At 43.4% G+C, this 17,622-nt stretch overlaps 1 protein-coding gene and 1 long non-coding RNA gene across 5 annotated transcripts in view; one reads left to right on the forward strand and one right to left on the reverse strand.

The window, feature by feature from the left end:
* Positions 1–3,192, forward strand: part of tubgcp5 (tubulin gamma complex component 5) — a 58,845-nt gene extending 55,653 nt beyond the window's left edge. For all 4 annotated transcript variants that reach the window (XM_067985770.1, XM_067985771.1, XM_067985772.1 and 1 more), the window contains exon 23: positions 1,414–3,192. In XM_067985770.1, coding sequence (XP_067841871.1) covers positions 1,414–1,460 — 47 coding nt within the window. In that variant the 3' untranslated portion in view covers positions 1,461–3,192. The remainder of the gene's footprint in view (positions 1–1,413) is intronic.
* Positions 1–17,622, reverse strand: part of LOC137322754 (uncharacterized) — a 36,618-nt gene that overhangs the window by 16,590 nt on the left and 2,406 nt on the right. Inside the window, exon 2 of the long non-coding RNA XR_010963234.1 lies at positions 8,690–8,785. This is a non-coding gene — a long non-coding RNA (uncharacterized lncRNA). The remainder of the gene's footprint in view (positions 1–8,689; positions 8,786–17,622) is intronic.

Here is a 17,622-nt window from a genome sequence, read left to right on the forward strand (position 1 = left end):
GGACATTAGAAGGAATAAAATTACAGAAATGACAATATGGAAACAGGCCATTCGGCCCAACATTAATCCTTTACCCAAGCAGTAGTTCTAATCCCAGAGGCCTGCTCTGTTCCTATATCCCTTTATCTCCCTTTTCTTCAACCACCTATTCTTAAATATTGACACGGTCTCTGCTTCAATCACTAACTCCAGTAGTGCATTCCATAGCGCTCTGAGTGGGGGAAAAAAAGTTTCTCCCATTCTTCTCCGTAAAGATCTTACATTCCCCTTGTTCTTGACCTCTCAACCACTAGAAACAGTCTGTTTCTGTCCACCCTGTCCTATCCCTTCATAATTTTAAAGACCTCAAACAAAACACCCTGTAATCTATGTTCTAACTAAAACAGCCCCAATTTTTCAAGTCTTCCTTTTGTATTTTTTGTTCTTCATACCACGCAACAACCTGTAAATCTGTGATGCACCCTCACTATTGCCTCAACATTCTTTCCTATAGTGTGGAGAACATACAGCCAAAAAAAATAATAAGAAGAAAGTTACCTGTGATGTAGATGATGTTAGAAAACTTGTTTTGAAATGTAATGCAAAATATTGTGGGAAGTCTTTGGTCACCAAAAAAAAGTTAAGGAAATCTTTTTGTAGATTAATCTACAGCAGATCCATCTTCATATTGTCTCCCTTATATTAGTTGCATGAGATGCCATTGTTCATATGTCAGCCTTAGCTCAGTGGTAGCTCTCTCGTCTGAGTCAGAAGGTTGTGCTTTCAAGTCCCACTGCAGTGACTTGAGGACAAAGTGTAGGCTGACACTCCAGTGCAGTATTGAGGGAGTGCTGCACTGTTAAAGGTGCTGTCTTTCGGATGAGCCGTTAAACCAAGGCCCCGTATACCCTCTCAGGTGGATGTAAAAGATCCGAAGAGCAGGGGAGATCTCCCTAGTTTCCTGGCCAATATTTATCCCCTCAACAAACATCACTAAAACAAATCATCTGGTCATTATAACATTGCTGTTTGTGGGACCTTGCTGCCGCACTTCCTACATTACAACAGTGACTACGCTTCAAAGAAAAATACTTAATTGGCTTTGGGTTGTCCTGAGGTTGTGAAAGACACCATATAAATGCAAGTCTTTATTTCTTTTTGTTTTCTCATAACTGCTTCCAACACCTTTGCCAGAGGCCAATTGCAAGGTGCTGGTACATTATTTGATTGTTCTTTCAGAGGTAATTTGGTGGGATATGCTGTATCCTGTAAAATAACAGTTTGTGATGAAGCATGGAACTTAATGTTGTAGATTAAAAAGTTTCAATAAGCAAGATTTATTGGCTACGTAAATTAAAGTATAGCTTGTATTATTCATATTAAAGATCAATTATGATTTTAATGGCTAATTTGATTTATCCTTTAACTTCACAGTGGAATCCTTGGCATCGTCCCTAATGGCAGGAATGGAACAAAGCTAACGGTGAACATCATGAAGCCACCTGGACAAATCATTGCGTCCGAACATCTGCATTTCTAATGCATAACACCTAAAGTAATCAGGCTCCCATCTTGGAAACCATTTTACTGAGCTCATCAAGACCTGCATGTTATTGTCTTCAGTGGAAAGTGGTTACCCAATCTTCCCCTAGCTGTGGTGCTGGCTAAGAACAGTGGCTAGTCAACAACTCTTGTCCAAATAGTTGCATAAGCCAATAGCTTTTTTCTATTTCAATATATAAGAGTTGAATCACTGGCTGGACATCTGTTTCCATTGATGTGATGGCTGTTGACTGGTACATACCATATTAGTTTTAAAAGTAACTTTACAAACTGAAGATGTTAATCATTCTATAGTTTTCAGTAAGAATCATGTAGTCTCAGTGAGACAAGTATTTGTTTTATATACCTTTTATAGATTGGAGGTCTGTAAACCTCCAATCTATAAAAATTTTATTTAGCCATTTGGGCCTACTAAATGAAGCTAATGTAAAGTTAATTATAAAGCTGTCAGGCCGAGAATGAATCGACATTAGCAAAGCTTTGCTGTGGTCTTACCATAATTCTGTGTAGATGCACTGTTTTCTTGAATTTCTCACAAACAAAAAAGGACTATTCAGTGTATGAGTAACTCAATATCTAAGACTTTGCATATAATTTAAAAAAACATATTTTGGGTTCAAAATGAAATTGGGGTTGATCCCGAAGATTTATATGGGCGACTTTTGGTTGTTTCAACTGGAGTCCAGATTGCGGGGACTAGGAAGCTAAAAATGGGAGTAAACAGGTTATATATTTTTTTAAATATACAAACAGAAAAAGTTAAATGACCTTAGCTTGCACACAAATTCACCAAAACATGGCTGTTTACAGCTACAGGTGCCATCGCAGCTGTTTGCACTTATTGACAATAGGGGAAGTGGAACTGGTCTGCCTTCTGAGAACAATAAAAACTGTATTTTGTAAATCCCTTACAGATAAACCCTCTCACTGGAATAAGAACATTTTAAATATATATTAAAAAAGGATTTGGAAGATGTTACAAGAATTTTTGTTTCTATTTTGGAGCATTTTCCATTCAAATTAGTATTTTCCTTTCACTGACCTATGGGTCCCAGGCTGCTTTTTGTGGTTTCAAGTCATAAGATGGGAAGGGACAGTTGCAACATTGATACTGTACCACAGTTATATAGGTCTTGTTGCCTTGAAAAGATTGATTTACTGAGTTAAGCAATCCTCTACATTCGTGTGTGTGTTTGTGATGAAAAAGATTTTCTTTTCGTGGAAAGAAACTACAACTATGCAGAGAGAGTATCACTTCCCTTCATGCAGTAACATTAAACTGTGGTACAAGACAACAGTTAGATTAAAACCTCTGAAGAACACATGCAGATACAGAGGAATCCCAATAGTGGTAATTACATTGACATATGACATCTGTGGCAAATCCCCCCATCACTTCCTATGTTGTCTTGGTTTCTAATTTGGGTTTAATTAATGAGCAGAGCATCATAAAACGCAACAAAAATTTGGAAAAGGACTCTATTGTTTTGGAAAGAGATCAATTGTCATGGTCTGAGTCAGGTTTGGAGGAAGAAGGCCCTAAAGCCCATTTGATCGCATCCTTCCGCAATGTCAATCTTCCCATCCCAATACCACTTCCTGGTAATTCATCATTATCCTCTGTAACAAAGAACTTGTATTTATATAATGCTGTATCACATGCTCAAGATGTCTCAAAGCATGAAACAACTTTTTAATTACTTTTCAATTGTAGTCGTTGGTATGTAAGCAAACACAGCCACCAATTGTGCACTGGTGATCGTTTACGGTGTTGATTCAGCAGAACTTCCTGCTGTTCCTGTCATGATCCTTCCCATCCACCTGAATAAGATGAGGGGCTTTGGTTTAATGTAGAATCATAGAATGGTTACAGCACAGAAGGGGGCCATTCGCCCCTTTGAGCTCGTGCCTGCTCTTTGTAAGAGCAATTCAATTAGTCCCATTCCCTTGCTCTTTCCCCGTAGTCCTGCAAATTTTTCCCCTTCAAGTACTTATCCAATTCCTTTTTGAAAGCCGTGATTGAATCTGCTTCCACCACCCTTTCAGGCAGCGCATTCCATCATCATAACTACTCGTTGCGTAAAAAAATTTTCCTTGTTGTTTTTGTTTCTTTTGTCAATCACCTTAAATCTGTGTCCTCTGGTTCTCAACCTTTCGGCCAAAGGGAACAGTTTCTCTTTGTTTACTTTATCTAAACTCTTCATGATTTTGAACACTTCTATCAAATCTCCACTTAACCTTCTCTGCTCTAAGGAGAAAAACCCCAGCTCCTCCAATCTATCCACATAACTGAAGTCCCTCATCCCTGGAACCATTCTAATAAATCTTTTCAGTACCCTCTCTAAGGCCTTTGCATCCTTCCTAAAGTGCGATGCCCAGAATTGGACACAATACTCCATTTGTGGCTGAACCAGTGTTTTATAAAGGTTTAACATAACTTCCTTGCTTTTGTACTCTATGCCTCTATTTATAAAGCCTGTGTGCTTTTTTAACCACTTTCTCAACCTGTCCTGCCACCTTCAAAGATTTGTGCACATATACCCCCAGGTCTCTCTGTTGCTGCACCCTCTTTAAAATTGTACCATTTAATTGAGCCTGTTCTCATTCTTCCTGCCAAAATGTATCACTTTGCACTTCTCTGCGTTAAATTTCAGCTGCCATGTGTCCGCCCATTCCACCAGCCTGTCCATGTCCTCTTGAAGTCTATTACTATCCTCCTCACTGTTTACTACACTTCCAAGTTTTGTGTCATCTGCAAATTTTAAAATTGTGCCCTGCACATCTAAGCCCAGGTCATTAATATATATCAAAAAAAGCAAAGGTCCTAGTACTGACCCCTGGGGAACCCCACTGTTATACCTTCCTCCAGTCCAAAAAAACCTATTCACCACTACTCTCTGTTTCCTGTCACTTAGCCAATTTTGTATCCATGCTGCCACTGCCCCTTTTATTCCATGGGCTTCAATTTTGCTGACAAACCTATTATGTGGCACTTTATCAAACGCCTTTTGAAAGTCCATATATCCAACATCATCCACATCGCCCTCATCAATTCTCTCTGTTACCTCATCAAAAAACTCAATCAAGTTAGTGAAACACAATTTACCTTTAACAAATCCATGCTGGCTTTCCTTTATTAATCCACGCTTGTGCAAGTTAATTTTGTCCCGGATTATCGTTTCTAAAAGCTTCCAAACCAACGAGGTTAAACTGACTGGTCTGTAGTTGCCGGGTTTATCCTTCCACCCTTTTTTGCACAAGGGTGTAACATTTGCAATTCTCCAGTCCTCTGGCACCACCCTCATATCTAAGGAGGATTGGAAGATTATGTCTAGCACCTCTTCAATTTCCACCCTTACTTCCCTCAGCAACCTTGCATGCATCCCATCCAGACCGGGTGACTTATCTACTTTAAGTAGTCAGCCTTTCTTGTACCTCAATCAATTTTTAGCCCATCCACTATCTCAACTACCTCCTCTTTTACTGTGACTTTGGCAGCATCTTCTTCCTTGAAAAAGACAGATGTGAATTACTCATTTAGTACTTCAGCTATGCCCTCTGCCTCCATGCATAGATCTCCTATTTGGTCCCCAGTCAGCCCACCCCTCCTCTTACTACCCATTCACTATTTATTTGCCTATAGAAGACATCTCAACTGAAAAGTGGGCAATGGTGCAGAGAAGGAAGTAAGTTATCTTCGAGATGGAAAAGATATAGGGGGTAATTTTAACCCCCAAGAACGGGTGAGTTGGGGGCAGGTAGGAGGTTAAAGTAGCAGCTTTTTGGAGTGGGACCGCATCCCGGCTCCAAGGCGCCCACTTCTGAGTTTAACCCACCTGCGTTAGGACGTGCATGAACAACAGAAACCTGGAAGTCCTGTCCCCACGTCCTGATATTTAAAGGGCTAAATCAGGCAGTTGAAACACTTTAGGTACTTAACTTTTTGTGGATTCTGCAACAGAAACAGATTTAACTACTCCTGAACATGTCCCCCGTGGCTTTTGCAACACGCCATTGAAACGGAGGTGAGTTGCAGCCGAAGCTCATTTGACCCTTTAAACCAGTGATTTGACACATCTCAGTAAAAGGGGAGGTATTGCAGCTGAGCACTCCGTTCTCTTCGGCTGTGAGTTCTTTGTGTTTAGACTGAGATTTCTTGTGTTCAGACAAATTTACCCAAATTTTAGAGCCCCTCAAACTGACAAGATCAGAATTGGGGGGGGGGGGGAGGGGGTGCAATGGGTCTATTCCACAGTACGTCGGAGGAGGAGGAAAATGAATGTGTGGAACCCATCCCCAGAGTAGCGCACACATTGATGCCAGGAATGCCCTCATCTTTAACAGGTTCTCATAATGAGATGTGTAAATTGAAGACTTTGAAATGCTCAGGCCGCCTGGAATAACCACCACCACCCCCCACCCCCTTGCACAAAACAGTCCTTCAACAACGCATACACCCATTGCACATGTGCCCAACGGGTGGCTTCGTGTCTTGGCATTCATGATGAAGCACATGAAAGGGCGAATTCACAATAGGGACTCAATAATGGCCAAGACGTGGCAGTGGTGACGATAATGATTTAACATGCCATAACAAAAAAAAATTAACATGACAGCTCGTCAAACACCCTTGTGCATACCCTTAGTGAATTACAAACTGCTTAGCCTTACTCTTTCTACCGCTTCAACGTGGTGCATCCCCTGTGGCTTCAGCAGAGGTATTGGCAGGTTGCTCAGATCTCTGCCCTGACTGCCGAGATGTTCTCGGCCTACAACCTCTGGGTTTTACAGCCCGTGAAAACCCCGCCAAATACAGCTCCACCTGCACCTGTGCAGGGGCAGACTCGGGCATTGAGAGGGGAGGCAGCATTGTGGAGGGGGCATTGGGTGAGATATGGGAGCGCTTTGAGTGGAGTTCCTACTTCCATGTCCCCTTTTGCCATCATTTAGGATCACATTAGGATCTGGAATGCACTGCCCAAGGGGGTGGTGGAGGCAGATTCAATCATGGCCTTCAAAAGGGAACTGGATAAGTTCTTGAAAAAATTTGCAGAGCTACGGGGATAGGGCGGGGGAGTGGGACTAGCTGGGTTGTTCTTGCATAGAGCCGGTGCAGACTCGATGGGCCGAATGGCCTGCTTCTGTGCTGTAACCTTTCTATGATTCCTCTCCTGCACCAGCGCAACATCATTCCCACCTCTAATCACTCTCCTTCTCAATGATGGTCCCCGGGGTTCAGCATCTATGCCCAGCTGAGCAGAGGAGTGTGCCCCTTGATGTGGACTCTCCACAGCTGCTCCTGCCACCAGTGTCTGCTCATGCTCACTTATGAGTGGTGAATCATCAGGTGACAACCCAAGTAACTGTCTAACAGGAGCCACTGAAGTGTGAGTATCAGTGCTGGTGCATAGCTGTATGTCCTAAGAAACTGACCCTCAGAAGGAATGAGCTCCTCTGAGGAATCGCATTCTTCCATTTCTGCTGATTCCTTGTGAAGGCGTGAAGGCCCTGGAAGACAATAAAGCGATATTATTGATTCATCGCAAAAGTGACAATCTTTCCAATGACCATACTAAGGTCTGGCTCAGTTACGTCAATGATAAAATCAATTCATATGTGTGAAAGATGTTAAAGTTCTGTCACCAGCCATCTGTGGGTTTCCAGTTTCTCCATCTCTGATGGATAGGCATGCGACGGTCTGACTTATTTCCATGGCCTCCTTCTCCTCCACATCTGTCACCGCCACTATGTGGTGAGACACCTCATGTTCTGCTCCTCCCCCATGCATTTTTCTTTTTTTTTAATTCGTTCATGGGATGTGGGCATCGCTGGCAAGGCCAGCATTTATTGCCCATCCCTAATTGCCCTTGAGAATAGGGTGGTGAGCCGCTGTCATGAACCGCTGCAGTCCGTGTGATGAAGGTTCTCCCATTGTGCTGTTAGGAAGGGAGCTCCAGGATTTTGACCCAGCGATGATGAAGGAACGGTGATATATTTCCAAGTCGGGATGGTGTGTGACTTGGAGGGGAACATGCAGGTAAGTGTTGTTCCCATGTGCCTGCTGCCCTTGTCCTTCTAGGTGGTAGAGATCGTGGGTTTGGGAGGTGCTGCGGTGCATCCTGTGGATGGTACACACTGCAGCCACGTTGCGACGGTGGTGAAGGGAGTGAATGTTTAGGGCGGTGGATGGGGTGCCAATCAAGCGGGCTGCTTTGTCCTGGATGGTGTCGAGCTTCTTGAGTGTTGTTGAAGCTGCACTCAACAAGGAAAGTGGAGAGTATTCCATCACACTCCTGACTTGTGCCTTATAGATGGTGGAAAGATGGGAGTCAGGAGGTGAGTCACTCGCCGCAGAATACCCAGCCTCTGACCTGCTCTTGTAGCCACAGTATTTATATGGCTGGTCCAGTTAATTTTCTGGTCAATGGTGATCCCCAGGATGTTGATTCTGCTTTCTTCTCCTACAAGGGGAGAAAGAACAGAACTGCGAATGACTGAAGGTGACGTATTCACCCTGTGAATGCATTGCTTTGGGTGAGGCTTACCATGAAAGAGATGCAGCCGAGGGTGTCTTATCAGACAGATACATCACATTGCATCAGGATTGGGGTGAGTGGCAGTCCTGGGTGAATAAATAGGCAGTTGAGGAAATGCACAGAAAGTCTAGGTTGCTGCTGCTGACACTTAGGTGGGTGCTAATACAGAATGAGGGTGGGGTGGGGTGGGGGGGGGGGGGGGGAAGGCGATGGTGTTGAATAACACAGGATGTGGGTGAATCAGCAACTGTACTCGGTTTTCCTGACCTGCTAAGGTCATTAAAACACTTTCTGCACTCAACCCAAGACCTGGGCACTGTGGTCCTGCTGCTCACCTCTTTGCCACCTCCAGCCAAGCATTTTTGCTTATAGAGCAAGATTTCTTCCTGCTATCCATTGGAAACATTACCTCCCTCCTGGCTTTCACTGCAGCCAGCAGTACATCCAGAGAGGCATCATTAAACCTAGGGGTAGCCTTTACTTTCCTGGACTCCATTTTTCCTTTCTCCTTCAAAATCCATTCTTGAACTGGTCCTTTGAATATAGAGTTGCGATTGCAGATTTAAACGCGCACACTTGATTTCTAGATTAAAACGCTCAAATCCACCCACCTGCTGAGTTCCTGGCTCCAAGTTAAAATCCAGGCCATAGAGTCTGAAACAGTTCGGTTGAGCAGGACCAAAAGGTTGGGCTAAGTCTGGTTGAGTCTAGGACAATGGCAAAATGGCAAGTAAATTAAGAGGATTGGCCAAAGGTGGGTCCTTGTGGGACTCTGAAGGTGATGGTGTGAGGGAGGGAAGTAAAAATGTTACTGGAGATGCACGATCTATGCTCAGACAGATAGGAATGAAACCATGTGACGGTAATCCCACGTAACTGGGTTAAACACTAAGGCGAGGTAGAGGAGGGATAATGCACCATGGTCACACAAAGAGTATGTCATTCGTGACTTTGGTTAGGGTAATTTTGGTTCTATGAAAAGGGTGGAAGCTGACTGGTGGAAATTGAAGCGGGAGTTTTAGGAGAGGTGGGCAACAGGGCTTGGAGGCAATGACACATTAGGGGTCCTTAGAGAGGAAAGGAAGATTAAAGATGTAATAGCTGGTGAGCACAGAAGGTTTGAAGATGAGTTTTTTTTAGAGGGTGATAACCAGTTTTGAGGGGAAGAGAGTTGATGTCTGAGGAGAGGGAACCATTCATAAGCATGGAGGGCAAGAAGAGAGCAGGATTTAGGTCTCATAGACAAGATAAGTTTGGAAAGGGGAAGGGTGGGAGATGGGGAGAAACTGCAGAATGACGGCTTCACGGTTAGAGAAGGTGGGAGCCAGAGGGAGGAGATTTGGGGCCTGGGGGCGAGAGGAAAGGGAGGACACAGTGGAGTTGGATGTACTATGGTCTTGATCTGATGATGATGATGAAGAAATCCATGAGCTCCTAGAACCAAAATTACCCTAACCAAAGTCACGAATGACATACTCTTTGAGGTGAGGGTGAAGGGGATGTGGGATAGGCAGCTGGTCATGGAAACAAGTAGCCTGGGATTATCGTTGCCCTCCTGGAACAGTGGGTTGTTTTGGCTGAGGAATTTGAGAAATGGGGATCTAGGGGAATTCTTTTTTCATGGGCTGCTGGTGAAAGTAACAGGATTGGTGGAGGGTAGGGGCGTGTGGGCGATGAGAGATGAGGGAGTGATCAGAGATAGCGTGGTCAGATTGAGACCGCAAGTGCAGCTGCCACAAGAGATGGCGAGGTCGAGGGAGTAGCCAAGGATATGGGTAGAGGATCTTGAGAGAAGAAAGTAGGGTGATGAATATGGAGGAGGGAGATAGAGGAGTTGGTAAAGGTACTTTGGTACACAGGCCAAGGGAAAACAAAATATTGACTTTTATTTACATAGCGCCTTTCACGCCAGCTGAGTTCTTTCCATTGAGTATTCCTGCAGTCCACCTTCTAGGTGGAGACTCACCATTTTATATCTTTTTTTTTTATTGTTCCCATGGTATGTGATTGTCAGCATTTCTCACCAGTTGTATCCCTTCCTGTTCCCACACTGATTCACATTAAGTGTCAAATCAGATGTTTCTCATCCTGCAGCCAAACACTTCAAGCCTTGTACTTCTTATCAATTGCTCCCAACACGGTATCACCCAGCGCATACTTTTGTGTAATTAGTCAGTCATCTATCACTGGGAACCTGGCAGATCTTAAGTTTCTTCCTTCATTATGTATCTCTTTTAGCACCAGTGTATCTGTTCCTAGCTCTCTTAGCTCCTTTCCAAGCTAGCTTTATCTTTATGTTCTCACACTGGGTGCCACTGCTGTGCCAGATCAATAAACATATTTGTTTGTATCCTGCTATGCTTGTCTCTTCACTTGATGTGGAGATGCCGGTGATGGACTGGGGTTGACAATTGTAAACAATTTTACAACACCAAGTTATAGTCCAACAATTTTATTTGAAATTCACAAGCTTTCGGAGGCTTCCTCCTTCCTCAGGTGAATGTGGAAATGAAATCCTCGAACCCTTCGCATTTATAAATCACAGAACAATACCTGGTGATTACAGATAGTCTTTCCAACTGCCCGTTGCCAAGGCAATCACAGTGTGCAGACAGAGAGGTGTTACCTACAGGGCCACCAAATATACAAACAACCAAAAAAAAAGAGGCAGAAACATAGAAACATCTGGAAGGAAGAGAAGGACAGCAAATGACCCGTTATATTAAAAACAGATAACTTTTGTTCGCTGGTGGGGTTACGTGTAGCATGACATGAACCCAAGATCCCGGTTGAGGCCGTCCTCATGGGTGCGGAACTTGGCTATCAATTTCTGCTCGACGATTTTGCGTTGTCGTGTGTCTCGAAGGCCGCCTTGGAGTACGCTTACCCGAAGGTCGGTGGCTGAATGTCCTTGACTGCTGAAGTGTTCCCCAACTGGGAGGGAACCCTCCTGCCTGGCGATTGTTGCGCGGTGTCCGTTCATCCGTTGTCGCAGCGTCTGCATGGTCTCGCCAATGTACCATGCTCTGGGGCATCCTTTCCTGCAACGTATGAGGTAGACAACGTTGGCCGAGTCACAGGAGTATGAACCATGCACCTGGTGGGTGGTGTCCTCTCGTGTGATGGTGGTATCTGTGTCGATGATCTGGCATGTCTTGCAGAGGTTACCGTGGCAGGGTTGTGTGGTGTCGTGGACGCTGTTCTCCTGAAAGCTGGGTAATTTTCTGCGAACGATGGTCTGTTTGAGGTTGGGTGGCTGTTTAAAGGCAAGTAGTGGAGGTGTGGGGATGGCCATAGCGAGGCCGAGACGTCCATCGTGGTGAGAAGTGTTCCTGGTTCAACTGGTCCGTGGGTACACTTCTCACCACGCCGGACGTCTCGGCACTCTACACCAGTGTCCCCCACGATGACGGCATCGCTGCAACAGCATCAATACTCAACACCAACAACAGCCAATCTCCAGACGCCATCCTACAACTCATCCGCTTCATCCTGGATCACAATGTCTTCACCTTCGATAACCAGTTATTTACCCAAACACACGGAACAGCCATGGGGACCAAATTCGCACCCCAATACGCCAACATTTTCATGCACAAGTTCGAGCAGGACTTCTTCACTGCACAGGACCTCCAACCAACGCTATACACCAGATACATCGACGACATTTTCTTTCTATGGACCCACGGCGAAGAATCACTAAAGGCACTACACGACAACATCAACAAGTTCCAACCCACCATCAAGCTCACCATGGACTACTCCTCAGAATCAGTTTCTTTCTTGGACACACGAATCTCCATCAAAGATGGGCACCTCAGCACCTCACTCTACCGCAAGCCCACGGACAACCACACGATGCTCCACTTTTCCAGCTTCCACTCTAACCACGTCAAAGAGGCCATCCCCTATGGACAGGCCCTGCGAATACACAGGGTCTGCTCAGACGAGGAGGAACGCGATGGACACCTACAGACGCTGAAAGACGCCCTAGTAAGAACGGGATATGACGCTCGACTCATCAATCGACAGTTCCGACGGGCCACAGCGATAAATCGCATAGACCTCCTCAGAAGACTAACACGGGACGCAACCAACAGAGTACCCTTCGTCGTCCAGTACTTACCCGGAGCGGAGAAACTACGCCATGTTCTCCGCAGCCTTCAACATGTCATCAATGACGACGAACACCTCGCTATGGCCATCCCCACACCTCCACTACTCGCCTTTAAACAGCCATCCAACCTCAAACAGTCCATCGTTCGCAGCAAATTACCCAGCTTTCAGGAGAACAGCGTCCATGACACCACACAACCCTGCCATGGTAACCTCTGCAAGACATGCCAGATCATCGACACAGATACCACCATCACACGAGAGGACACCACCCACCAGGTGCATGGTTCATACTCCTGTGACTCGGCCAACGTTGTCTACCTCATACGTTACAGGAAAGGATGCCCCAGAGCATGGTACATTGGCGAGAACATGCAGATGCTGCGACAACGGATGAACGGACACCGCGCAACAATCGCCAGGCAGGAGGGTTCCCTCCCAGTTGGGGAACACTTCAGCAGTCAAGGACATTCAGCCACCGACCTTCGGGTAAGCGTACTCCAAGGCGGCCTTCGAGACACACGACAACGCAAAATCGTCGAGCAGAAATTGATAGCCAAGTTCCGCACCCATGAGGACGGCCTCAACCGGGATCTTGGGTTCATGTCACGCTACACGTAACCCCACCAGCGAACAAAAGTTATCCGTTTTTTAATATAACGGGTCATTTGCTGTCTTTCTCTTCCTTCCAGATGTTTCTATGTTTCTGCCTCTCTTTATTTTTTGGTTGTTTGTATATTCGGTGGCCCTGTAGGTAACACCTCTCTGTCTGCACACTGTATTGCCTTGGCAACGGGCAGTTGGAAAGACTATCTGTAATCACCAGGTATTGTTCTGTGATTTATAAATGCGAAGGGTTCGAGGATTTCATTTCCACATTCACCTGAGGAAGGAGGAAGCCTCCGAAAGCTTGTGAATTTCAAATAAAATTGTTGGACTATAACTTGGTGTTGTAAAATTGTTTACAATTGTCTCTTCACTTGGTTGAGAAAGCTATTTGTTCCAAATGTCTCCTCTTCACATACAATTGCAATAGTGGCCCTTTGTCTAATACTTCTATCATGTTAACAGACAAGAGTTGAGAATTGGTATTACTACACTATTGCAATTACTGCTAATGAACTTTCATAAACCTATTTTTATTCAGTTACAGAATCCTTGCTGCGGCTATTGCCCTGGTGAAGCCTTTCCATACCAGTCAGTTACCTTCATCAGGTTTTATTTTATTTCCCAACACTGCCTGTGAGCTGAATTGTCCCTTGTGGATGGCAAGGGTCTTGTTCACAAGTCAGCAAACATTCTTGATGAAAATACGGGTGGTGGTTGTTGAACTGCCTTTATGGTCGAGACAGTGATGGACGATGCAAGAGGGATGACAAGGAGGAAAACTCCCAAAGGGTGCGCTGGGCGAGGTGGTTGGCAAGGATGGGGTAATTGCGGTTGATATCTTTAAAGAGGCAGTGATGAGTTCCAGGATGGGCTCAGCAGAGAATGCAAAGAGAAGCTGTAAGCTTATTCATGAGGGATTTGGGCCTGGGGCAGTGGCAGGATAGTAATGATGGGTGAGAGTAGGGATCAAAGGCATCTTGATGCAGAAGAGGGAGATGAAACAGCATGGTCAAGTAAGGGGAAGAGAGAGAACTGGGCCCAGGAAAGGCCAGTTGATTACAGCGGTAATGGTTGTAGTTTAATTGTGATGAGTCATAGCATGGAGGCTTTCAGTTACTGACCTCCTCCTCCGATGGTTATTATATTGATACTGGACAGTTTCGTTTTAAAAATTGCATTACCATCCCTCGGCAATTGGCATCTAGACCAAGAAAATCTCAAGTTCAATGTCCATCTGTATTGTTACCATCTCAACTTAATGTATTCATTTATAATTCACTTGGCTATTCTAAAATAGTATTTCATGTATTGCCAATGGTATTTCAAAACTGCCCTTCACAGCACAACAATAATGTGCTCCACTTTGGCAGAAAAAGGTTCTGGTATGAATTCCTCAATCTTGTTCAAGCGCTAATTACATAGAAAAAAGTTAACAAATGCAGCAGTTCATTCACCATTGGTGCCTTCTCTAAAGGATCCGATAGCTTTCTAAAGAGGTCAACTGTGATGATGTGCTGGTTTTTCTAAAATGGTAAACTGAACAGAATACTAGGTGTTGCACTGCAGTGAAGCACTGACCTTTCCAGACTGGATTGATGAGATGAAAATTATTTTTTAAAACTCAAGTTTGGAGACCAGACAGTCTACATCTAGATACTAGTATTAATGCAAATACAGATTCTAATTTACAAAAACTATAGTAATTGGCTGTTTTAAATTGAAAGATTACAAGGACTGTAATGGTGTAACATTTTAAATTTCTACACTTACAGCAGATTTCACTTTCAAAATTAAGATGAAGGCAGATTGGTTAATATAGACAGAGTTAAGCATTCCAAGTGACCCATTTCCTCCCTAATACTCTCACTTTGTTATAATGAGAAAATATTTAACTCTTAAGCACTATTATCTGATGCTTTTGTGTTTGGGTCTACATTATTCACTAAAGATTTTCAAAAAATTAATTATGCATATGATGTTTACACAAATTGGACATTAGTAATTTGCCTGATTCAAGTATAGAATCCAAATATACAAAATAATTCTCACCTCTGTTATACAGAACTCTTATTTTAATTATGACACTTAAACAGTATATTTCCAGCATTTGCAGTTTTTTTTACTTAATAGGACCCCAGTCATTCTTTTACTCATTATGTTATTACTCAGAGTTTGTAAGACCAGCAATCAATCAAGATTCAGCTGTTTTAAGCTTGATACTTTAACACTTTATATTAGCTGCCAAGGCAAAAAAGTGAGAAAGTTGAGAATCTGTTCACTCCTGAATGTGAAATCGCAAATGAGTCATAGTTGAGATGTTTATCGTATAGAGAGGCTGATGACATTCTCTGTTTATAGCAGCTGCAGGTTTTCAATGAAAAAAAATGAACAAGTTGTTTTTGTAGCTTAAGACAATTAGTTGTTGCTTTATGGTAATGTCATAGCACTGCAAAATGACTTATTTACACAATCTGAGACTTATAAAATTAGGTAATAGTTTAAAAAAAAAATGCTGCATGTAAGTTGAAACAGGAAAGTATTAAAGAAAGGAACTTTGGATACCTAATTGTCAGTGTTTGTGCAACAAAAATATAGCCAAGGGTCTAGGATTCCTCATGTTTTCAGAATTCAGAATACCTGTACAAGCGAGACGGGTTACACCCGAGCAGGACCGGGACCAATGTCCTCATGGGGGTGTTTGCTAGTGCAGTTGGGGAAGGTTTAAACTAGAGTGGCAGGGGGATGGGAACCTTAGCGGGGAGTCAGAAGGAAGTAAAGTTGAGAGCAGCAAGAGAGGGGAAGACCCAGGGGAAATTTACAATAGAAATATTACAAACAGTTGTTCAAGAACAAGTGAAAGGGAAAAGCGTAGAGCAGCAGAAAGAAAGTGTACTTTAGACACTATAGATAAAGTGAAAACTAGAAGGCGTAAGGCGATTAACCCAGCATCAAAGCTGACGGTCAGGCTAGGGTGTGTGGCCCAACTAAAAGTTCTATATACAAATGCATGGAGTATAAGGAATAAATTAAATGAACTACAGGTTCAAATTCAAATTGGAGGGAATGACATGATAGCTATTACTGAGACATGGCTGCAGGATGGTCAGGATTGGGAACTTAATATGCAGGGTTATAAGGTTTACAGGAGAGATAGGGAAAATGGAAGAGGGGGAGGAGTAGCTTTAGTGATTCGAGATGAAATCAATTCAATGATAAAGGAGGATATAACGAGAGGTAAGCAGCCAACAGAGACCTTATGGGTTGAATTGAGAAATAGGAAAGGATCTAAGACTATAGTGGGAGTTGTGTATAGGACCCCTGACAGCAGCTCTGAAGTGCTAGATTGTATAAATGCAGAGATTAGACAAGCGTGTAACAAAGGCATAGTGGTCTTAATGGGGGACTTTAACCTTCACATAGATTGGGGAAAGCAGACTAGCAACTGTCAGAAAGGTAGTGAATTTCTTGAGTGTGTCCGGGATAGTTTTCTACAGCAGTATGTCCCAGAGGCAACAAGGGGGCAAGCCATACTAGATTTAGTAATGAGTAATGAACCAGATTTAGTTAACAGCTTAACTGTGCGTGAACATCTATCCAATAGCGATCATAACATGATCGAGTTCAATGTAGTGTTTGAAAGGGAAAAAAGTGAGTCAGCTGCTAAGATTCTAGACTTGGGTAAGGCCGACTTCAATGGGATGAGACAGAGACTGTCCACAGTAAATTGGGCAAATCTGTTAATGGGTAAAACGACTGATGATCAGTGGGAAATGTTTAAAGAATCATTTAACGAGATACAGAACCGGTTGAGAGCCCTGAGGGGCAAGAACTCTACTTGCCAAAAAAAAGCCATGGACAACTAAAGAGGTAAGGAACAGTATAAGACATAAGGAAAAGGCATACAAAAAGGCAAAAAATGGCACAGATCCTGGCAAATGGGAAAGATACAAAGATCAACAAAGGGTCACAAAACAGATAGTAAGAGCTACAAAAAGAGAGTATGAAAAGAAACTTGCAAGGGATATCCAAACCAATACGAAGAACTTTTATAGTTATATTCGGAAAAAGAGTGTTGGCCCCTTAAAAATTGACAATGGGGAAATGGCAGACATGTTGAATAATTACTTTGTGTCAGTATTTACAGTAGAAAAAGAGGATAGCATGCCGGAAATCCCAAGAAAACTAATATTGAATCGGGGACAGGGACTCAATAAAATTAACATAAGTAAAGCAACAGTAATGAAGAAAATAATAGCACTAAAGAGTGACAAATCCCCAGGACCAGATGGTTTCCATCCCAGGATTTTAAAGGAAGTAGATGAGCACATTGCAAATGCCCTAACGATAATCTTTCAAAGTTCTCTAGATTCAGGAACTGTCCCTCTAGATTGGAAAATTGCACAGGTCACTCTGCTTTTTAAGAAAGGAGAGAGAGGGAAACCGGGGAATTATAGACCAGTTAGCCTAACATCTGTTGTGGGGAAAATGCTGGAGTCTATAATTAAGGATAGGGTGACTGAACACCTCGAGAATTTTCAGTTAATCAGGGAGAGCCAGCATGGATTTGTGAAAGGTAGGTCGTGCCTGACAAACCTGATTGAATTTTTTGAAGAGGTGACTAAAGCAGTGGACAGGGGAATGTCAATGGATGTTATTTATATGGACTTCCAGAAGGCATTTGATAAGGTCCCACATAAGAGACTGTTAGCTAAGTTAGAAGCCCATGGAATTGAGGGAAAAGTACAGACTTGGTTAGGAAATTGGCTGAGCGAAATGCGACAGAGAGTAGGGATAATGGGTAAGTATTCACATTGGCAGG

This window comes from Heptranchias perlo, chromosome 6 (genome assembly GCF_035084215.1).
Source record: "Heptranchias perlo isolate sHepPer1 chromosome 6, sHepPer1.hap1, whole genome shotgun sequence".
Taxonomy (NCBI): domain Eukaryota; kingdom Metazoa; phylum Chordata; class Chondrichthyes; order Hexanchiformes; family Hexanchidae; genus Heptranchias; species Heptranchias perlo.